Source organism: Sprattus sprattus (genome assembly GCF_963457725.1).
Source record: "Sprattus sprattus genome assembly, chromosome: 5".
NCBI lineage: Eukaryota > Metazoa > Chordata > Actinopteri > Clupeiformes > Clupeidae > Sprattus > Sprattus sprattus.
Genome location: NC_137924.1, coordinates 8,460,515 through 8,485,514, shown reverse-complemented (window position 1 = coordinate 8,485,514; position 25,000 = coordinate 8,460,515). Strand labels below are relative to the sequence as shown.

General features: G+C 46.1%; 1 protein-coding gene across 2 annotated transcripts in view; it reads left to right on the top strand.

Moving 5' to 3' along the window:
- epha3 (eph receptor A3) overlaps positions 1-25,000 on the top strand; it is a 95,068-nt gene that overhangs the window by 41,089 nt on the left and 28,979 nt on the right. For both annotated transcript variants that reach the window (XM_080839124.1, XM_080839125.1), the window contains exons 4-7: positions 7,357-7,512; positions 11,224-11,559; positions 15,965-16,089; positions 24,726-24,888. In XM_080839124.1, coding sequence (XP_080695250.1) covers positions 7,357-7,512; positions 11,224-11,559; positions 15,965-16,089; positions 24,726-24,888 — 780 coding nt within the window. The remainder of the gene's footprint in view (positions 1-7,356; positions 7,513-11,223; positions 11,560-15,964; positions 16,090-24,725; positions 24,889-25,000) is intronic.

Here is a 25,000-nt window from a genome sequence, read left to right as displayed (position 1 = left end):
GGACTACGATGCGTATAGATGCTATACGAGCAAGCACAACAAACACATGTACACACACACACACACACACACACACACACACACACACACACACACACACACACACACACACACACACTTAAATAGCCTTTGAAATATGTGTACTTGTATGCTATTGTTTTTTTTTCTCCCCTGGAAATACATTTCTAACGACTTTAGGCAATGTAATACATATTGTACTAATTTGCAGGAATAATTATTTTAAAATTGCTCAACTGTTCCTCATTACGTTTGAAGTGGGTGTTCAGCTGTTGCTGGGGCTGGCAGGGTGCATTAGTGAGACATTATGGATGGGAGAATGAATGCTTGTCTGATGAACACGGACCCGGTCTCAATGACCCGTACTACATCACGGCACACTGTCTTTATGGACGCAGGAAATGTTAATTGCCCCCCTCCCCCCATTCAATACATCTCTCCACAGCCAGAGGAAATCAAAACGAGACACACTTAAAGAAGGGGAAATACTAGGCGCGCTCTCTTTGTGCCTCTGCCAAATGAATGCTGTGTGGAACAGCGGAGTGCAGCTAAGAGGTGCAGTAACTCATAGCGGAGAACCCCGGAGTCAGACTGGTGTTTGTGTGTGTGTGTGTGTGTGTGTGTGTGTGTGTACTGTGTGTGTGTGTGTGTGTGTGTGTGTGGTGTTTGTGCTGCTAGCTGCGCTGTAATGGCAGTGGAGTGGGAGGCTTATTCACTTCAAGAACCTTCAAGAGGCCAAGAGGCTCTTCACATTTGGGTGGGGTTGTGGTGGGGAAGGCTTCACTTCGAGGAAAGAAAAAAAAGAGAGGCATTTCCCAGCTACTGCACCACCTAATTAAGCGATCCCAGCCAGGCCTGATTTGAATAATAAAGGCGTCAGACGGACGGGTGGGCCAGGGAAGGTGTGGCACAGTAGCAGCTTAATGTGGTGGCAGGGAGGCACCTCAAACACACACACACACACACACACACACACACACACACACACACACCACTTACTCAGATACAGCCAGGAGACACATGCACAGTAGCAGCTTAATGTGGTGGCAGGGAGGCACCTCAAACACACACACACACACACACACACACACACACACACACATACAGGAGACACACGCTGGAGCTGGAGCCCTAGGTAGTCCCCAACGCTGGCTGCACAACGCAATGGTGATATCAGTTTCCAATGCAAAGTGCTCTTGATGCCCCCCTCTCTCCCTCATTTCCCTTCCTTCTGACACAGGGCCATTTGCCTCTGCCTATTATTCCAAAACACTGAAGAATGGTGCCTCTGCAGAATGCCTGATCAAATCTAAGCCCCCTTCCAAATGGCGTCTTTCCTTTCCCCTCATTTTTTCAAAAAGTGTCGTATCCAGACGACAACATTTTGAGAACTCATCTGCGTCCAATGGGAACACAAGAATTAGTGGAATCCCTGTGAGCTACGTCTTTGTAAAATCACATTCCTTGCATAACCTATGCTGCAAGATATAGCCTTTAACTAAACAAGATTACTTTTAAAGCAATGACCCTATGAGACAAGATAAGTCCTTAATCTTCGTTCATTTTTATATATCAGCAGAATGTGGTTTGGGTGAACAGAATTCCCCCAGTTAGATGAACTTACCCTGCATTACCCTTAACCTAAATATAGCTAGCATTTAGCTTAGCTTTATATCAAACCAAGAACAGGCTTTTGCCGCTGATGTCTCCAATAGATTACGTTCTCCTAGTAGAATTATACCAGATTGGCCAACAACCATGATGTGTCTGACTTTCAAAAACACTTTTGATACTTCATGGACTGTTAGACGTACCAGGAATTATGTTGACCTGTGTCCATTTAGTTTTACTGTCTGTTTAAGGTGACATGCTGGATGCACACACACACACACACTCATACACATCCAATCATACACGTGAGCAATACTTCATCCATTGACACTGATGGACGCTTAGGTGGGCGGAGCTCAGACTGAAGCTTCACAGAGATTGAAATGTGATTGGATAAAGTTGGGGCTATGACGTTCAAAAAGCCGTTTTGGCCTGTCAACACGGTGAGTCTGTGTTTTCAGGCATTGTTGTGGTGTGGATGGAAGGCCAAATCGCAGCAAAACTTCAGCATTTTTGCCCAAACTCAATTTTCAACATTTTTGTGTGGACAGGCTCTAATTTGATTTGCATCCAGGAAGAAAGAAAAAGGAGATGCATGGAGAAGGACAGAGAGATAGAGAGAGAGAGATAGAGAGAGAGAGATAGAGAGAGAGCGATAGAGAGAGAGAGATAGAGAGAGAGAGAGATAGAGAGGGAATAAGGGGGTGGAAGTCCTACTGACCTTATGGAATGAACAGGGGAGGGAGGGGGGGGGGGGGTCTAGCACCAGGAAATCATTTGTTTAGTCAACACTCTGCCTCCTCGCTCTGTTTACCACCGTCAGTGCTGCACTGGAGCAAAACCCCTCTGACCTCTCCTGCCATCCAGGCCTCTCTCTCTCACACACACACACACACACACACACACACAGTACACACAGGCCTCTCGCCCAGCTAGCGTCCCTCCTGATCAACAGCCACAGCTCTGTTTTGGTCTGGCCAGTGTTGTTCCACTTAGCAGTTAAATACGTTCAGGCAGCTTCGAGGACGCCCTCAATGCATACCGTTGGCAATGGAAGGAGGCACACACTGAGGAGGTACATGTTTGGTGAGCCTAGTGCCATATCATCAGAGTTGTTTACAAGACTGTAGTGATTTGAGTGCTCCATGGAACCCAGCACAAACAGGAGGGGTGCTCACATTTCAAAGCGCTCTCGTTCTGCGGCCCTTCAGGGGCCACCATAGGAAGTGGACCAGAGTGCTTGATGGCTGCTCAGAATGCATTCATTTAGTTTCATAATATTTTGAATACGTGCTTGAAAACTTGTGCATGCGTATGGGTTTGTGAGTGCATATTTATGTAAGTCACAAGGAGGGACATATTTCTTGTCGAGAGGCATGTTTACAAGTCGTTTGGGACTTTGGCATGCAGTGACTGTGACTACATCTGCAACAACAGTTAGATTCAGTGGCAAAACAGTCAACAGACAATGATACCGCACACACACACAGTGCACACACACACACGCGCACACACACACACACACACACACACACACACACACACACACACACACACACACGCACAAACACACACACACACAGTACACACACACACACACTGCAACAACAGTTAGATTCAGTGGTAAAACAGTCAACAGACAATGATACCGTTTGCAATGTGACTGGCTGCAAGCAGGGCATGATGGGTTGAGGGAGGGGGGAGTCTCTGAGGTGACATCAGCACCATTGATCAGGGTCAGAGTTCATCGGAGCCGGGAGCTCAAGAGGGAGTGCACTGGCGCTGATGTGATTGGGGCATGAGTTAATGCAACTAAGATGGATTTTAGCATCTTCTGTGAGAAAGTAGAAGGTCTGTGTGGCCATCTCATTTCAGTTCATTGATTTACCTATTTTTTTCAAACCAGTCCAAATGCTCAAAAGTCAAAAAAACAGATGGGGCACTTTGTGGAAACTTCAGTGTTAGTTTCCTGAAATTCTTCTTTTCTGTCTGGCAAACGCTGAGGATAGAAATACATTTCTGCGATGCAATAACCACAGAACTGTAGACTAGTCACTTACACTTTAGGATTTCGTATGAAATATATTGTTTTGGGGAAATTACATGAGGAACTCATTTGTATTTGGTGCAACTTCAGTGCAAAAGCCGTGCAGGCCAATCAGCCGTATGCCAGCAATATGGCTGTGTGTGCTGTGAGCGGCGCTGGGTGTGGCGTCAGCCCTCGAGAGGATCCCCGTCTGCACCAGACACAGCCAGTCTGAGAGAGGGAGAGAGAGAGGGATACAGCCAGTCTGAGAGAGGGAGAGAGAGAGAGAGAGAGGGACACAGCCAGTATGAGAGAGGGAGAGAGAGAGAGAGAGAGGGATACAGCCAGTCTGAGAGAGGCAGAGAGAGAGAGGGACACAGCCAGTCTGAGAGAGGGAGAGAGAGAGAGGGATACAGCCAGTCTGATAGAGGGAGAGAGAGGGAGAGAGGGATACAGCCAGTCTGAGAGAGGCAGAGAGAGAGAGGGATACAGCCAGTCTGAGAGAGGGAGAGAGAGAGGGATACAGCCAGTCTGAGAGAGGGAGAGAGAGAGGGATACAGCCAGTCTGAGAGAGAGAGAGGGATACAGCCAGTCTGAGAGAGGGAGAGAGAGAGGGATACAGCCAGTCTGAGTGAGGCAGAGAGAGAGAGGGATACAGCCAGTCTGAGAGAGGGAGAGAGAGAGGGATTGAGTTTCAGGAACAATTAACATGAGCAAGATCTGCTGAGTGTTTTTCGTAGCCTCCAGGTTAGAAATAGCCACTGTAAGGATATAACTGTCAGTCATTCTAGCCAGCACTTACCACATGTTCTAACCAATACTGATATTGATTGATTAGGAGGCTGTTGGGTTCATAACGTCTCTACAATATCTCCCTCTCAAATCTGCCGTGTCTGGTTGAATAACCTTCCTCTTCCGTCTCTTGTTTATTTAGGCCAGCTGAAGTCTGCTGTGTTAAGAGTGTATTGAGATCTAGTATTGTGCCATGGTGCTGATCACATCACTTATCATAAGCTTTATTAGCGTGCTGCTGCTTTGAGAGTGAGTGTCACAGCTGCTGGTATTGAGACTGAGTGCATGCTGTGCATCTTACCAGGAGGCGTGTGTGTGTGTGTGTGTGTGTGTGTGTGTGTGTGTGAGAAATCACACAGGGGCACTTTGGTTCACTGCAGGCTGGGTGTCACACATGCCTCTCATGCGCCTTCCTCAACCCCTGCCTGCTAACATAGGAAAAGCCTTCTGCATCTCATTATACTCTATACAATCAATAACACACAGACACACACACACACACGCACACACACACACCAACACACACACACACACACACACACACACACACAGTACACACAGTACACAAAAACGCAAACACGCCTATGTTTCTGAAAGCGGAGGGGTTAGGGGTGAGGTCTTGTATGCTTGTACATAATGTCTGACACCCTTAAACTGACCTGGGGTCTGCCTAACATCGGAAGGGTCGGCAGGATGTTGGGGAAGGAGAAAGCTAGCTTCTGCTTTCTGTCATTACCAGCTTTTATCAGTTGACTATTGCTGGGCAAGACACTGACAAATTGTGGAGAGAAGTTGCTTGGACAGCGCGAGGCACCCCCTGCAAACGGCTGTCTAGACGACGCAGTGCTGTGGTGGAGCTAAGGCTCTATGATCCTCTATAGCTTTTCAAAGGGAAGAAAACAGTCTGTGTATTCATTTAGTGTTGCTCGCTGGTCACTTATAGTAACTTCTGTTTCTACTCCTTTTCCCATTTATAAATACTGACCAGTGACCAGATGTTTCGCACAGTGCCTCTCCAGGACTTGTTTCAAAGTTCTTCTGTCCTTCTGTGTGTTCGGTAACATTTGTCATGTATACCCGGACGAAAATCACAGGCCATTTCAGTCCTATTTCATTGGATCTTTCAAAGCAGAATCCAGAGCTTTACGGAGAATTACATTTCTGATGTCTTTTATCTTCTTGTGGTCATGTCTGTCTCTCTGCACACACTTGGCAACAGAAGCAGTCCATGGGTTTGCATAAAATATACAGCCTGATGGTATTTGCATAAACGCATTATGGCATATATTTAGTGACGGCCTTTCATGAGTAATGATTCTGTTAGATAAGAAACATGCGCTTCATAATCTCTTGTAGTTTTGTATGGAGATAGAGGGCTTGCGTTTAGAAAATACATTGTTGCTGCCTTAAAGCTGTGCTTCATGTCCAGGCTGTGCAGTGGTGTAGTGGTCCCTGGAGAAGTGGGTATACTCTTAATTTATTTTTAAGCAGCCTATACAGCACAGGATAAACGCCTGTTTTTATGAAGTGGGTATACTACACCACTGAGGCTGTGTCCAGTGACAGGTACATGCAACAGGAGAGGAGTGGAATGCTGATTGACACAAGGCGCTGTAATTAGCACGCTGGCTGTGATCCTTTCCCCTTCATTAACGATCATGGAATGGGATTCTCATAAATAGCACTCAATGAGCTGCTGATGACAATTTAACAGCAGAGATATTTGAAGAGCGGAATTTGCATAATTCATGCAACATCCCTGGAAGTTGGCTTCTGAAAGCGCCAGACATGGCTCATTAAAAATATTTATGTGTATATTATGTACAGTATATTGAGCAAAGGGGTGGGTGCCATGAACTCAAATGTATGAACAGTATCAGTATTATATCACAGTATTTATCATCTAAAGTTTTCACACTTTATAACATTTTAATATCCAGTAGCAAAAGCATTTAAAAAAATGAAACATCGAAAGATCGAATCTTTTTTTCATTACGTAACATTATAATCATCAAACATTTCTTTAAATGAACAGTTCAAATAAAACAGTCTTATTACTAGCACAGTTTACTCTGGATGAGTGAAATAACAAAAAGCAGGAAATTAAATCTTCAGTCATCAAAATAGCCATTATCTGCCAGAAACATCAGCTTGTTTACATGCTTGAGGGATGTCCTGTTGCATGTCACAACATTTACTAATGGAAACATGATCTTAACATCATTTAGAGGACATAGTTGCTGTAAGTATATTGTAGTATAGTAGTGTATTAGCTTGGCATTTGATGAGCTTTCCATTGTTTGTAATGTTTGGAACAGGAGCAAGTTTCACCAGTGGCCAAATATATTACATTCATTCAATTGTTCAATTGCAATTGTTCTTAATGAAGCAGATTCTTAAAACCAATTTCACAGTTTGCTGGTTACCTAGCTTTCTCATTTGGTAATTGTAGGCTAGACTACAGGTAACTGATAAGGTAACTGATAATAATCTAACAGACACAATTCTGGGACATTCGTAAGCTTTATTTCATGCTTTAAAAAAATATGAAACACAATTCATGCTGTGGCATGATGTAATACTGTAGGCAACTATTATGCTGAAATATCGCCGACCCCTTGAGCAGGCAAAGTCTAAACTTCTGTTGGGGCCTCTTTGAACTATACACATGCTCTTCCCATGCTTACATGCATTTTTGATTGTTCTGGATGTTTCTGTGTTCTTTCTCAGAGTGTGTCTGTTTAGCGTAGATGCTTGAGTTACTCCTGAACAAACAGAACGCACACATACAGGAGCCGCATTACTGCATTATTGTCCTCATGGGTCCTCTTCTCTCTCTCTCTCTCTCTCCCTCTCTCTCTCTCTCTCTCTCTCTCTCTCTCTCTCTCTCTCTCTACTTCCTTTCACAGCCTGCAGGCCTGGTTTCTACCAGGCGTCTTCAGGCAATGTGAAGTGTTCCAAGTGTCCCCCGCACAGCTTCACCCACCAGGAGGGTTCAGTGCACTGCTCCTGTGAGAAGAACTATTTCCGTGCGGAGGGCGACCCTGCATCCATGGCCTGCACACGTAAGTTAAACACTTTCATCTGTTTGGTGCATGATGTTCGTTTAGTTTGGAAGGTATAGCTACTTGCTATCTAAAACACATGGGATATAAAATGGAAAATTGTAGTCTTCCTTCACCACATGCAAGTGCAACGAATGATTATTTCAAGAAAGCCTTCCTCCGGGCTCTATTGTGTTTTGTCAATGGTGCAGTATTCGAGGTCTTGCGTCTTTGTGAGTATGTGTTTGTGCTATAAATGATGAATTTGTGTTGGCTGGCCAAGAGCGAGCTTCTGATCCTCCACAGCTCGTCTCTCTCCCCGGAGCGCCCAGTGAGTGTAGACCCTCGGTTTGTTTATTTTTAACCGTTTTTACCCAGCAGGCCTCTGTAGGGTGGAGCTGCAGCGCTAGAGCTAACCCATTCTCTTTCAGAAAGGAGCAAATGCAGATGGTAGACAGACAAACACACACACACACACACACACACACACACACACACACACACACACACACACACACACACGTACACACACACACACACTTCACACACACACACTACACACACTACACACACACACACACACACACACACACAAAAACACGCACACACACACACACACACACACACAAACACACACACACACACACACACAAACACGAAAGGAGCAGTTGCAGATGGTAGACAGACAAACACACAGCAAGACTGCCGAGCGCTCCAAAAACACATTACCATAAAACATGACATTCCTCTCCGTGATAATTTGCGTCATATGAAAGAAAAAAAAACAACAATGAGAGCCCCGTTGAATTCTGAGGCCAAGTTCAATTGGGTGTTTCTTGCGTGACATCCGAGGTAGAAAAAAACAATGAGAGCCCCGTTGAATTCTGAGGCCATGTTCAATTGGGTGTTTCTCGCGTGACATCCGTGAGGTAGTCTCCATATTGGGTCACTCTCCTCTCATACGTAGCGCATTAATCTTCAGTGCCAGGAGCGATTCACTGTCGTCTATTCCACTTCATCTCTTGTGGCCAGTTTCAGCTGCAGATTATGATGTGCCAAATTGGTTTCCCTGTTCTCTCCCTGTCCCTCCCCCTTCACATGCTTAAATGGAAACATTGATAGAGGCAGGTCTGTAAAGAGCTGAGACAGCCGATATGAGTCGGAGCCTCTGGTGAAGTCACAGGCCTTAAATTATCACATTTATCTACACTGAGTCCCCAGCGATGTGTGGATGGTCCCCTGACTTGCATAGATAAACGTCAAGCACAACTAATGCGAGGAAATGCTTATTTTAAAGTCATTAATCTGCCAAGGTTATTTGGAGTGCTCCCTTTGATGTTTTGTACATCAGATATGGGATGCTTGGCTGAAGATTCAAAAATAAAGAAAAAATAGGTCATGTTTACTTATTTATTACACAACTGTTTTAAGTTTTACTTTCATATTTTTACCAGAGCCCTAATCACAAAACTATTTCAGGGAGCTGCAGCAATTGAGCTGTATTGTATGTTTGACATTCATGTCCACAGTATCTGTGTTTATTGATGTTTACGTCTTCCTGTCAGTATTTGATGTTTCCCTGTGAAGTCCATACTCATTAACTGCACACACAGAGGCAAGGACATGAGAACTATAAACCATATTTACACAACTGTATACTTGTTTTGGTGGATGCTGTAGATGCAGGACAGCAGTTAAACAGTCACCGTGTTCACACCTATGTGTATAAGATTGATATATAGATAGATAGATGGATACTTTATTGATCCCGAGGGAAATGTATGGTCATCCAGTAGCTTATACACTCAACTCACAAACATACATACCTGAATCACAATAAAAACAATACACATAGGGAGAACATGTACACAGGGAGTGGGGTGTTTACAGGATAAAGGTATAGAGACAAGCCTGTTAAACGGAGCAGGTTGTGTAATTCATGGCTTGTTGCAAGCTCCCTGCTGAGATGCCATCCAGTGTGTTCATTTTCACTGACACAGTGCAATTTTTATTGTAAGTCTAGATCAAAGCCTCCTCTTCTAACTGGCCCTGTCTTAACTGCTCTGTCTCTCCCTGCTACGTGACCCAGATTCCATAGACTGCATGAAGTCACCTGATTTTAGGTTTTGTGAATCATTTTTCAATAGGTGTGGAAAGGATTACCTTCTACGGGATGTGAAATGAACAATAACCAGGCAAACAGAGGTAGACTGAGTAATAAGCCGTCTTAACAGGCCACAACCTCCTCCTCTGCTGCTACAAGTAAATAAGTCTGCTGCAGTATCCTGTCTGTCATGGAAGGGACCATTTTAAATGCTTGAACTCGAAGTCGAAGTTCAGATATATTGTTTTTCTAGGGCCAAGAAGAAAGAGATCAGATTGTGTAAAATAGCTATTCTGCCCTTCCCCACAGCAGTATTAGATCCTTCCTCACGGCCTCTGTGAGCTATCCGTCCAAGTTATAGGTTCAAAGACATCGGAAATAACTCTTATACAGGGCTCCGGAGTCGTGTAAAATGGTCACGTCAAATCAAACAATCTCGAACATATCTTTTTCATCTTTAAAACCCAATTCTCCCCTGAACCATCCTGTCTCTCTTTTTCTTTATAGAAAATCATTCTGTTCTAGTGTCGGCATAGTAACAGCGATTGGCCTGATAAAGATGTGTTCGCTACCTTAGAAGTGCCGCTTCCTCTGCGAAACAGAACTGGCCGCCGACACGCCTGCTATTCCAATCAGGAGGAAATCACTCGCTGCCCTTTCTCTTCCCATTTTTATAGCAACATTCTTTTTAAAGTTAATCTAACAAACGTGCAGAGTCTTTTCCCTCCATAACTAATAATGGAAGTTTAAAATGTTCTGCCAGTACTTTCATGGCTGCCAATGCTTGATTGAGGTAGAAAAAGAAGACAGGCTCCAGCTCAATTTCCACATCAGACCCAACTGCTACTGTGGTTTCCAGACATTTTGTAGTGTATGTTTCAGTATAGATTGTATTCAAGTATGACATATGTATGCACAGGCTTACACGTGTGGAACGTCTATCTCAAGGTGCATTTTAGTTTGAATATAAGAGTATGCATTTCACATTGTGGTGTTAAAGGCTGCATTTCTCTCCTGTATATCAATATCATTCTCTATTTAATGGTTTTAATTGTTATTCAATTTACAGTCTTGAATTGTTTTTGAACAACTGCAAAATGCTGAGACAAGATAGAAATGTAACTTGCTTTCACAAGATAGAACCATCTGATGGTCAGAGTTAATCTTAGAGATTGTTGAAAATATTTGTCGAATTGAATGCCACTGTAAGATATATCACCTTGTCCACAACCTGCCAGTTCCTTATAAAGTGACTTACAGTACATTTGCCATCTCAAAATGCTGAGACAAAATAGAACCATCTGATGGTTGTTAGAGTTAATCTTAGAGATTGTTGTGTCAATTTTTTGTAAAATTGAATGCCACTGTAAGATAAATCAATTCGTCCACAACCTGCCAGTTCCTTATAAAGTGACTTACAGTACATATGCCATCTCAAATCACAAAGTGTTCTTAGACATTACCTTTTTCATCACCTAAGGGGTCAGATAGAACAGGAGTTTATTTAAATCCATTTTAACATTTAAAGAAATATGTACAAGTTCTGTGATATCTGCAAAAATTCAAAGCTTGACTTTGGCGTCAGACTTGTGCCCTAATGCTCTTGTATGGATCTGTACTGTCTCCAGAGCCACCCTCTGCCCCACGCAATGTCATCTCAGTGATCAATGAGACGTCTGTGATCCTGGACTGGAGCAGGCCAGAGGACATGGGCGGCCGGAAGGATGTCATCTTCAACGTGGTGTGCAAGCGCTGCTGGCCGGGGCCGCGGCTGTGTGAGCCCTGCCGAGGCACGGTGCGCTTCCTGCCCCGCGCCACGGGCCTCCACAACACCACGGTCACCGTCGCCGACCTGCTGGCACACACCAACTACACCTTTGAGATCGAGGCACAGAACGGAGTGTCCTCGCTGGCTTCCACCCACCGCCAGTATGCTGCTGTCATCATAACGACCAACCAAGCAGGTGAGGCTTCTAGACTTCCAGAGTGGAAGGTCCCCACCTGTGAGCCTAGATCATGACATAGCTAACCCCACCCCACTGTTTTTGACACAAAAATGTTTGTCAACAAAATACTGAATATTATCAACGACTTCCTCAACCTTCAAAATTGGCACAAGTAGTCTTAATAGAGACACATCAAATCCCACACATTAATTAAGCAATATAGCACGAGTGGGAGTGGGGTAGGTAAGGGATAATCCCACGGGTGGTGTTCGGCCGTAGCCATCGAGGCCGAAGGCCGAGTGGCGTAGGCAACAACACCCGTGGGATTATCCCTTACCTACCCCACTCCCACGAGTGCTATATTGCTTTTATAAAACAATTCTACTGTCAACAAATTAACATTTCAACACGAAGTTATTGATTAAAAATGGTTTATTTCGCCATTGTTTCTCCGCAACAAAAAATAGTTCCATTGTCAACGTCTTGGTTTGGAATTTTAAAAACTTTGAATTAACGGTTATCATCAATGCAAATGTTTCATCGCGGAGTGATTTATTTTTAGCTGTGAAAAGTCCCGTAACTGTAGGTATGTTGACAAATAACCTATAGCATGGAACGTCTCTTGTCCAATCAGAAACAGCTAAATTACGCGCTAGAACCCAATTGTTTTATAATGTGCAATAACTGTTAAAAATTCAATTCCCCCAAGACCATCATGTTGGACTATCCAGACAGTTGACCGGAATGTGTGTGTGTCTATGTGTGCTACTGTATGTCTGGGAGGGAGGGTTTGTATCGGACATAAGAGATGTGCTTGAGTGTGTCTGCTGGTAGAGATGGGGGGCAGGCAGAAGGTGGTGCCATGACCCCGGCAGGCAGGCAGGTTACTGTAGAGAGACAGTGGAGATAGATGCAGACAGTCTGCAGCAGACGCCCATCTGCTTCCCATTCAGGTCAGGTTTCCCCCATGGCGAAGACGTGCATCTCTCTTCCTCCTCGTTCCTGAGGGACGCTGCCTCTGTCAGCTCCGCCTATAGGCTTTTAAGTGATAGGTGCAAGGCCCTGGGAGATGATTTAGCACAGGGCTTAAGACTTGAGCTTTGGAGCGCTGCTGCAGTTCTCCATGTCGTAAAAAAAAAGAGTAGGCTAGAGAGAACTAGTGTAGATCAAAGGCTAGAGATTGATCGTTTTGCACCCCTGTATTCCACGGGGACCAGTTGACTAGAGTTTAAACCTTGTAATACCCTTACCATGATGGTGAGAATCCAGCAGCTTCACTTTGACTAAGGCCTTATTGGTGTCGCTGGAACCTGCAACAGTAGTACAACAAGGCGGATAGATTTTGAACAAAGGCTGTTATAATGCTGTCTGATCTCAAAGGGATGAGAGGATAGCAATCTGCACTGGTGTACTACTGTTTTATCATCGCAGGAGAGTCCCTCTGTCGCTGGGATGAACTTCTGTTTTTTATCATTTTACAGCAATAGGACCATAACATTTGGATTAAGATTTTTATCAAACAGAGTTAAGGTCTGTAGAGAATATTATCTTCCTCGTTTGTTAGCACAGCTGCGACCCATTAAAGGTGATGTTGCTGGACACGGCTGCGTTGTGATGACAGAGCCGTAAACCTGTAGAGATGGGGTTGTAAATAAAGATTTAAAAGCTGTATGCTTGCCTCATAATTTTACTGTGCTCCACCATGTAAGGGGGAAGAGGGAGTAGATCTGGCTGAGAGCTGTGCTGGCTGAGAACGGGAACTATGTATATGACACCAGCCGTGCCGTTGGGGTTTCTGTGTATGGACAGGTGATTCACTGGTGCTAATCTCCATTAGAGTTATAACAATCTCATCGTCTAGTTTCCCACGGAGGAAGTTGTGTATTAACTCCAATATGTTTATATCTGATTGCATTATATTGACTTGCAGTACACACAAAGATACAAACATGCCAGACGCCCAACTTCTCTATTATTCTTTCAGTCATATTTGCTTCGGAGCGTAGGGCTGCAAAGTTCGGGGAAGCCCCTTGTCCTTGAGTTGCTTGGCGATATGTAAACATGCCAACTGCCACTGCGTCTCCAGACTGGTTTCGTTGCGGACTAGCCTCCTCTTCCTATAAAGGCCTTCAAAACTAAAGTGGTTTTGACCGCTTTTGCCACTGCCCTGATCCTCCTGCACTGGGCTCCGTAATCCAGCCACCTTAACAGTCCCATAAAAAGGCTGGAAGAGGGAGATGGACGTGTGAAGGGCTGATCTTCCCCAGTGGGGGGCTGCAGCTGTGTTCTTGGCGCCTCATGAGGGGGGGGGGGGGGGGGGGGGGGCTCTTTGGGATGTCAGCGCAGCTCCCTCATCATGCTCTAAACACAACCGCCATGTGTGGAGCAGACATGGGGAGGGAGGTCAGCACATGCAATCTGCCCTTCGTGTTAGTAAAGTATTGTGCGATCCTCCTTGCTCCCATAAGATTCAGGGTCTCCCGGACCCAATCCCCCCCCAACACACACACACACACACACACACACACACACATTCACACACACATCCTGCTTCCTTCTGGCAGTGCGTAGACGGTTTCATGAAGAGACCAAATCATCCCACCCCATTCTGATAAGGTGTTGCAAGACGTGTTTTAACCACACCACACCACGCCAGACCACCCCCACCCCTCAAACACTGTAGCTCAAAGCAGGATGTGGATTTCAACAAATGGGTGGAAATGGGAAAATATAGTTTATTGTCTTGTGTTGCGCAGTAGGATGCCAGTCTGTAAGAAGAAGAAGAAGCCATAACTATATGTACACAGACACAATAGCCTGGCTAACATCCTACAGCGAATCAAGAAGTTTACATTGATCAAGGTATAGCTAAGTTAGAGGAACCGTTAGGGTCGACCTTGTATCAGATTATTAGAGCACATGTTAGGCTTTAATTTCGCTACCAGGACTGAAGGCATAAAAAAGGCTCAGCCGTAGTGTCTTCCACACTAACTCACATTAAGACCCGAGTCAAACCCTAGGTGGAGAGAGGGAGGAAGGAAGGATCCGATGCAGACGAGGACACCCAGATATAGCACACTTGGGGCCTCTTTCCCACACACTAATCCCTTGTGTCATGCGGAAGACATTTTGTTGACTCGGTGCCCTGCACGGAACCTTTCATTCTCTCTTACTGTTTCGTTCAAAAACGTCACCGTCAAAGTCTTCTGCTGAAACAGAGAAAAGGAGCCTTCGAACCAGCCACACCTGTGCAACTGTGTAAGGGGTTGGTAGTCTGTGTCTAATGCATAAGCAGGGTGATTTGGAGCGGCAAGAAAGGTCTTTCCCCCTGCAATTTTGAAACTTGATAGGCTTGCAATTGGCAGGACATAGTCTCACCCTTTCTGCATGCGCTTTGTGAGGTCATGCTTCTTTGCTCCAGTACTTTGAGACTATCAACCATTTCTCGGTCCTGCTGGTTCTTGAAAAAAAACTGAGAAAGATACCAAGTGTCAAGAAAGCCTAGGGCCCAGCCGCTGTAAATCAGAATAACCATAAACTGTGGCAGCCATAAAACTTCAATAATACCTTTCCTATCTGAATGAAAGGGGCGGGAACTGGTGGTCCGGGGGAGCAGACTCACTCCATCTGGATTCATTACCAGGAAAAAATAACTGCCAAGGGAGAGGAAAAAATAAGGGCATTTTTAAAGTGTATAATCACAATCAAGAGAAGCCTGAACATTTCAAAGAACAACATGTTTTTTCCTGTGGTCTAATAAAATTAAAACGCGGGGTAGTTGGATGCCTCCATGGCCTCCATGCTGTTTTACAATTAGAGAGCTGTAAAAATTGAAAGAAAAAGAGTGAGACAGAGAGAGAGAGACGGGCGGAGGCTGCGATGGAGCTCTGACTTGAATTATGGACGCAGATTGAGACCATGTGAAGCACTGCAGCAAGAGTACCATGAGAGAGAGAGGAATGCTCAGGCTTCATTGGATCTGAAATAGAACGGGTGGCACTGATTCATACTCTGTGCTGCTTGTCTTCACTTTGATAGAGTGGGCCTCACTTACAGCCAGATGGATGAAGGGTCTTTGATTTGATTCAGTATTCGGGGACACCGGCATTGTGTGTCTGAATCCTGAACTCTTGTAGCGTTCAGTCTGACCCCGCTGGAGAGCAAATTCAATTATGTCAACAGGAAGTATTCACAGGATGCAAAATGCAAAACGTTGAATCGTAATCCTCTGAACTTCCTGTGAACTGCCGCTCCGTGGTAACACTATGCCTAGGTCAGAGGCCATAGGTAGTGAGGAGACTAATCCTCTCATTTCACGTTTGTTCCACGCTGTCTCTGTTTTACATTTGAACACTTTCTGACTCTCTCTCTCTCTCTCTCTCTCTCTCTCTCTCACTCTCTCTCTCTCTCTCTCTCTCTCTAGCACCTTCCCCAGTCACAGTGATCAGGAAGGACAGAACATCCCGGAACAGTATTTCACTGTCCTGGCTGGAGCCGGAGAGACCCAATGGCATCATCCTGGATTACGAGGTCAAGTACTATGAAAAGGTGAGGGCAGTTTTGTGCACTAGCATTAGCATTCTAACTGAGTGTGTCCCTCCCTTAATGTCCCCCATCATGGCTGCTTTAATCCAAACTGCTGCTGCCACATGGCTGAGGCCGTGGTTCTTGTCATTGGTTCATATGCCTGCAAACCAAATCAATGGAGGCTTGGTTGAATAACAAACCAGTGTGGCACGGCAGTCCCTGTTCGAGTGGTTTTGTCTTCCTCCAGACATCGCTTTCTCTTCTGCTCCAGAGTCAGGCATAACAAGCAGCCTGTCACGTCGAAAACTCTCCCTACCAGACAGTAACCATGTCGTATGTCTCCAACTTTGATCCCATTGAGTGTTCATGTCAGAAAATCCTGCCTGATCTTGGCACCTCCCTCCTGTTAAAGCCATGTGTTACAGGAGCCCCCGGCTCTCTCTCTCAGCCCCCATCTCACACAATAACCTGCTCTCCTGTGGCGACCCTGTCCTGCAGGCCTCCTCCAGGTCTCCTCTCTCAGCTGCCGTATGATTAATGAAGCGTGCAGTGGATTCGGTCCTGATTGACTTAATGCGCTGAATGGCGGTGGTGAGCTTTGTTGTCCCACATCAATGCTGCTCTTTTTCCTCCCCGGGCCTGAGAGCAGCCTGGGGCTGGTCCTCTCAGCCTGTCAGAACTGTGTGATGTTGGCCCCGTCCACGTGAAGCGGGGTCGGGTGCGTCTCCCTCCGGCAGGCCGGGCTGAAGGAGGCAGCCGCCTCTGGGTTTGGCACCTAAGTGGGAGCCTGACATTGTGGGAGTCTCCTTGCCCAAACTGGCAAGGGATCTGAGGGGCATGAATAGGAGTCCCTACAACAGTCTCCAATGGCAGCTGGCCAATAATCCTGCCACAGAAAAAACATTCCATCGTCTTGTGGGTAAACGTTTTGACTGTATGACCACACACACATATGCACACACCCAATTTGATTTGGTCTTTTCTCATCTCAGACTAAGTAAAAGTGCTAAAATGTTTACCTATTGTTCATTTCATTCTTCACGTATGGACAATACGTTCTGGTGTAGTGAAGGCTCGGAATTCCACAGCGGACGAGATCTTGTCTGTGAAACGATTCTTTCCAGACATAAGGTCGAAAACCTTGCTTAATGGAGAGAGGGTTTATTACCATCAATAAATGTGTCTTCGAGGTCTCTATGTGAAAATTAACAGTGGACAAATTGCCGCCCTTCGACGGGGCCCTGGGATGAACTATCTGTGACATTTGATACAGAAATTAGCCACGGAGACAATTTTAATCACCCCGAGAGAGGGATGGCCCTTTCGGGGATCATCAGAACTGTTTTTCTGCCACATCTTTTTACGAGCTTGTTTCGCGGAAGATATAAGCTCATCTTCCCTTGGCTGGGTGACCACACAGAGCGACACTCAAGATTGATGCCGCCGACACCCAGATCCACTGACACCACAGTTCAATCTGCTGGCATATAAACGAGCGTTGGCAAGGCCTGCCAGACCCCCGTGCTTCACACACAGAGAGGACCTTTGTAATGTGTCTCTTTCAGGATGAGCAGTCAGGCTCCAAATCTTGGCCTTTAGAAAGGCCCTGGCTTGGCCTTAATCCCCTTATTTGCAAGCAAAAAGGCCGCTCATCTCCGGCTCGCCTTACAGTCTGGCACAGGTACGCCACTGGGGCCTCCAGGAATCTGCTATGTCTCATTTGACCCTGGGTGGCACAGTTTTTTTCCCCCCCTTTTCACAATAAAAATCCAGTCTGCCTCGCCATTGATTCCTGTTAATTACACAACACTGTGCGGCGCAGCCCCACCAGGCATGGGTGGAGGGCTCCAGAAATCCCACACAGTTGGTGCTGCCATGTGGAAAAGCCAGGGACACCCTTAAAACCCTCCCGTGCCCCCTTGATCAAAGCTGGCAAAAGATGACAAGAGGGCCCCCACCTACACACACAAAAATCAGCCCTCTCCCCCACTGCCACACACACACACACACACACACACACACACACACACACACACACACACACACACACACACACACACACACAAAGAACTGGATCCTCGGTCTGCACTTAAAGCTGCTCACAGTGACCACAGAAGTACATACAGACCTCAGCACACACATAACCTCTTTACAAAAAAGCGCCTAAAGGCAATGCACTGGCGTCAATCTTCCCAGTTCAAAACGAGCTTGTGTTTACAGAGAAGGGATGTTGTGTACCATAAATCAAAACAAACAGCACTAAATGTCTGCCTAAATGGTAGTAAGAGGCACCGTTACCACGGACGCCGTAGCTCCTGTGAGAAACACTCCCGACTCCTCTCTCTTTCAGCAAGGTGGGCATGCTGCTTCACTTAAGATAAAGCTCCATGTGATTACACGCTAGGCAGGGGTGAACCAAGTCACCCTCTCTCTCTCTCTGTGTATATATCACATGCATGCATAAGGGATGCATTGGAAGAAGGAGGCTTACAGCGCGAGGGGTGTCTAAATATGAGAACCCTACTCAGAACCATTTCCCAGAAATGAGGGGGAATCATCCTGAGTCCATAGTTTTATTCTCCCACATTAGAGGCTCTTGTAATTGCACTGACATCGAGATAAGGCTCTGTTGAGCCCTTAAGGAAAGGAAGTATGGTGGGAATACAGGTTTGTGATTATTTTTCTGTTTTTATCGTATTAATCTTGGGGTGAAAAAGAAACATTAAACATTTTTCTCTAATTTGGGAATGTTTATTTCCTTAAAGGCTTTGCGTGGAAAGAATGCCTGTTGAAATGCTCTTCATATTTACTCAATTTCTGGTTCTCCTCTGGCAGAGAATATCACAGATTTTGTTATTTATATTGCCAGCAGAACATGACAAACATATTAAATTCCACCAATAATGTACACACTGAAAAGTAACAATCACACGCCTTGTCAAATGCGAGCATCGTGAGGTTACTGATGTGAGTCTGGGACATATGGGAAGAGAACTTCCATCAAGGGAAGGTTCTGACACACCTGTTTATGATTTTGTAGATATCACGTGTTGTCATGGGGACTGAACAGTGACAACCTGGGAAAAGATTTATGATTTAAATGAAGACTCCAGACACTCGACAACTAGAAAACACTAGACAACAACTAGACAACACTGGACAACACTAGACACTGTATTGTTTTCTACTGCAGGCCTTAAAGACTGACATTAATATCAAGTGCTTCTTCCAGCGATGTGGGGTTAAATTAAGTGTCGTGCAAGTTTTATTTTAAACTTTATTTTTTTATAAATCTATCTGTATTTTTACACACTTATAATCTGTCTTGCCAAAGTGAATATCTCAACTCAATTAGAAGACACAGTGTTCAACTCTAAAAGGCATATAAAGTGTATATCATTCAACAATTCTAATCCATCTAATACGAAACCATTTCTACAGCGGTGGAATATTTGAATGTGTGAAATAAAACTGAAACGAAATGTGACCCACGTATAAAGATTAGGTGCGACCAAAAGTCAAAACAAGAAAATGAGGGGAGGCGTAATGCTGGCCAGCACAAGGGGAATGTGGCTAATGTATGGAAATGACATCTTAAGAGGGATCAGTGTGCTTCCTGAAGTCTCATGTTTTACCGGCCTGGTGTTGAGTGCACAAAAGAGTGTTTGTAGCCATCTGTCTTTCAGTGAAACTTCATAAACGAAGCCCAACCTTGACCCGTAAACTTGACATGTTACCAAACAAAAACTGACAGTGCATGCCAGAGTATAGTAAACAGGACCAGCATGCCATCTTGCTCTTGGAGGTTGTGTACAGGCTTATATATTCATCTGCACAGTTGATTCTCACTCTGATTAGTGGATAAGAGCATTTTATATTTAAATCCGTCATATGTAACTGTAGCCCGTTCCTGTCATCTGGCAGCACTTCACTGTTATAGGACATACCAGTCGTCATCAACAAACCAATTAGCGTGTTTCGTCTAGACATGAAACTTAATAGAGTTCATTCTGCTATGTGTTTGCTGTACCCCCAAAATGATTCTCACAAATCTCGTTTAGCATTAATGACTTCAGCATGGGTAATGTTATAGCACCAGCAGTGGTGGGGAGGGCAGGCTTTGCTTAAAGGTCATGGATGGAGCCGAATGCCAACCATCCTCCATGTGCCTCTGGAGAGTGAGATGGCAGCTGCCTCCTTCAGCCCTGCCTGGGGCACTACAGAGGCTAGAGATGAGCACTACAGAGGCTAGAGATGAGCACTACAGAGGCTAGAGATGAGCACTACAGAGGCTAGAGATGAGCACTACAGAGGCTACAGAGGCTAGAGATGAGCACTACAGAGGCTAGAGATGAGCACTACAGAGGCTAGAGATGAGCACTAGAGGAAGAGAGGGTAGAGATGAGCACTACAGAGGCTAGAGATGAGCACTACAGAGGCTAGAGATGTGCACTACAGAGGCTAGAGAGGCTAGAGATGAGCACTAGAGGCTAGAGATGAGCACTACAGAGGCTAGAGATGTGCACTACAGAGGCTAGAGATGAGCACTACAGAGGCTAGAGATGAGCACTAGAGGCTAGAGATGAGCACTACAGAGGGTAGAGATGAGCACTAGAGGCTAGAGATGAGCACTAGAGGGGCTAGAGATGAGTACTACAGAGGCTAGAGAGGCTAGAGATGAGCACTACAGAGGCTAGAGAGGCTAGAGATGAGCACTACAGAGGCTAGAGATGAGCACTACAGAGGCTAGAGATGAGCACTAGAGGGGCTAGAGATGAGCACTACAGAGGCTAGAGAGGCTAGAGATGAGCACTACAGAGGCTAGAGAGGCTAGAGATGAGCACTACAGAGGCTAGAGATGTGCACTACAGAGGCTAGAGATGAGCACTAGAGGCTAGAGATGAGCACTACAGAGGCTAGAGAGGAGCACTACAGAGGCTAGAGATGAGCACTGCAGAGGCTAGAGATGAGCACTACAGAGGCTAGAGATGAGCACTACAGAGGCTAGAGATGTGCACTACAGAGGCTAGAGAGGCTAGAGATGAGCACTAGAGGAAGAGAGGGTAGAGATGAGCACTACAGGGGCTAGAGATGAGCACTACAGAGGCAGGAGATGAGCACTACAGAGGCTAGAGATGAGCACTACAGAGGCTACAGAGGCTAGAGATGAGCACTACAGAGGCTAGAGATGAGCACTACAGAGGCTAGAGATGAGCACTAGAGGAAGAGAGGGTAGAGATGAGCACTACAGAGGCTAGAGATGAGCACTACAGAGGCTAGAGATGTGCACTACAGAGGCTAGAGAGGCTAGAGATGAGCACTAGAGGCTAGAGATGAGCACTACAGAGGCTAGAGATGTGCACTACAGAGGCTAGAGATGAGCACTACAGAGGCTAGAGATGAGCACTAGAGGCTAGAGATGAGCACTACAGAGGGTAGAGATGAGCACTAGAGGCTAGAGATGAGCACTAGAGGGGCTAGAGATGAGTACTACAGAGGCTAGAGAGGCTAGAGATGAGCACTACAGAGGCTAGAGAGGCTAGAGATGAGCACTACAGAGGCTAGAGATGAGCACTACAGAGGCTAGAGATGAGCACTAGAGGGGCTAGAGATGAGCACTACAGAGGCTAGAGAGGCTAGAGATGAGCACTACAGAGGCTAGAGAGGCTAGAGATGAGCACTACAGAGGCTAGAGAGGCTAGAGATGAGCACTACAGAGGCTAGAGATGAGCACTACAGAGGCTAGAGAGGCTAGAGATGAGCACTACAGAGGCTAGAGATGTGCACTACAGAGGCTAGAGATGAGCACTACAGAGGCTAGAGAGGCTAGAGATGAGCACTACAGAGGCTAGAGATGAGCACTAGAGGCTAGAGATGAGCACTACAGAGGCTAGAGAGGAGCACTACAGAGGCTAGAGATGAGCACTGCAGAGGCTAGAGATGAGCACTACAGAGGCTAGAGATGAGCACTACAGAGGCTAGAGATGTGCACTACAGAGGCTAGAGAGGCTAGAGATGAGCACTAGAGGAAGAGAGGGTAGAGATGAGCACTACAGGGGCTAGAGATGAGCACTACAGAGGCAGGAGATGAGCACTACAGAGGCTAGAGATGAGCACTAGAGGAAGAGAGGGTAGAGATGAGCACTACAGAGGCTAGAGATGAGCACTACAGAGGCTAGAGATGAGCACTACACAGGCTAGAGATGAGCACTACAGAGGCTAGAGATGAGCACTAGAGAGGCTAGAGATGAGCACTACAGAGGCTAGAGAGGCTAGAGATGAGCACTACAGAGGCAAGAGATGAGCACTACAGAGGCTAGAGATGAGCACTACAGAGGCTAGAGATGAGCACTAGAGGCTAGAGATGAGCACTACAGAGGCTAGAGAGGCTAGAGATGAGCACTACAGAGGCTAGAGATGAGCACTACAGAGGCTAGAGATGTGCACTACAGAGGCAAGAGATGAGCACTACAGAGGCTAGAGATGAGCACTAGAGGAAGAGAGGCTAGAGATGAGCACTACAGAGGCTAGAGATGAGCACTACAGAGGCTAGAGATGAGCACTACAGAGGCTAGAGATGAGCACTACAGAGGCTAGAGATGAGCACTAGAGGAAGAGAGGGTAGAGATGAGCACTACAGAGGCTAGAGATGAGCACTACAGAGGCTAGAGATGAGCACTACAGAGGCTAGAGATGAGCACTAGAGAGGCTAGAGATGAGCACTACAGAGGCAAGAGATGAGCACTACAGAGGCTAGAGATGAGCACTACAGAGGCTAGAGATGAGCACTACAGAGGCTAGAGATGAGCACTAGAGGAAGAGAGGGTAGAGATGAGCACTACAGAGGCTAGAGATGAGCACTACAGAGGCTAGAGATGTGCACTACAGAGGCAAGAGATGAGCACTACAGAGGCTAGAGATGAGCACTAGAGGAAGAGAGGGTAGAGATGAGCACTACAGAGGCTAGAGATGAGCACTACAGAGGCTAGAGATGAGCACTACAGAGGCTAGAGATGAGCACTAGAGGCAAGAGAGGCTAGAGATGAGCACTAGAGGCTACAGAGGCTAGAGATGAGCACTACAGAGGCTAGAGATGAGCACTAGAGGCAAGAGAGGCTAGAGATGAACACTACAGAGGCTAGAGATGAGCACTAGAGAGGCTAGAGATGAGCACTACAGAGGCTAGAGATGTGCACTACAGAGGCTAGAGATGAGCACTACAGAGGCTAGAGATGAGCACTAGAGATGAGCACTACAGAGGCTAGAGATGAGCACTAGAGAGGCTAGAGATGTGCACTACAGAGGCTAGAGATGAGCACTACAGAGGCTAGAGATGAGCACTACAGAGGCTAGAGGTGGGCACTACAGAGGCTAGAGGTGGGCACTACAGAGGCTAGAGAGGCTAGAGATGAGCACTAGAGAGGCTAGAGATGAGCACTACAGAGGCAGGAGATGAGCACTACAGAGGCTAGAGATGAGCACTACAGAGGCTAGAGATGAGCACTACAGAGGGTAGAGATGAGCACTAGAGGCTATAGATGAGCACTACAGAGGCTAGAGATGAGCACTACAGAGGCTAGAGAGGCTAGAGATGAGCACTACAGAGGCTAGAGATGAGCACTACAGAGGCTAGAGAGGCTAGAGATGAGCACTACAGAGGCTAGAGATGTGCACTACAGAGGCTAGAGATGAGCACTACAGAGGCTAGAGAGGCTAGAGATGAGCACTACAGAGGCTAGAGATGTGCACTACAGAGGCTAGAGATGAGCACTAGAGAGGCTAGAGATGAGCACTACAGAGGCTAGAGATGAGCACTAGAGAGGCTAGAGATGAGCACTACAGAGGCTAGAGATGAGCACTACAGAGGCTAGAGATGAGCACTAGAGATGAGCACTACAGAGGCAGGAGATGAGCACTAGAGATGAGCACTACAGAGGCTAGAGATGCAAACGCCCGTGGACAGCCCACTTGTTGCTTGCCTGGAACGTAGGGAAAAGAAACTGGTCTTTCTTTCTTCCTGAATTTCTGACCCGGACAAATAGCTAAGAGTTCCACTCCATACTCTTTTTTTTTTCTCTCTTTCGCTCCAGTCAGAAGCACATCTGGAAACAATGGTTTGAAAGTAAAGACGGCCTATAAATCCGTTGCCATTTTTGCTGGTAGAGAGGATCAGCACACCACAGAGATCCTTAGAAAAGCCATAAAAAATAATGGTGGCAATTTATCAAGCAAGAGTTGGCAGGGTCCCCAATGGCCGTGGACACACCTGATTACAAAGGCACATTTTTACACAGGGGACTGACCTCCCATTACACTCCTGCTCCCTCGGTGTTCATACACACACACACACACACACACACACACACACACACACACACACACACACACACACACACACACACACACACACACACACAGTCACACACACACACACTGCTCCCTCGGTGTTCATATGAAAGCTGTCAGTAAGCAGGTGAGGGAAGGCAGCAAACGAGAGGCGCTTATCTTCTCATTCACTACTGCTGGTTAAGTGTATCCCTGCTGTCACCATGTCCATCTCTCTCTACAGGCTGATATTTACTGACTGTGTCCTTTCCTCTTCTCTCCTGCCTGCCTTTCCCCTCTCTCTCTCTCTCTCTGTGACTTCTAACCTAAAGCAGGAACAAGAGACCAGCTACACCATCCTGAGGTCGAAGGGCACCAACGTGACCCTGAATGGGTTAAAACCAGACACCACTTACCTGCTCCAGATCCGCGCCCGGACCGCAGCCGGCTACGGGAGCAGCAGCCGCAAGTTTGAGTTTGAGACCAGCCCCGACTGTGAGCGCTGCTTTCTTCATCATGTGTCACTGACTATTAATGTGTTAGTGCAGTCTCTGTCAGATGCTCTTATTAGTTGATCTCTGCAGACAAAATGTCCCCCAAAGCGTGC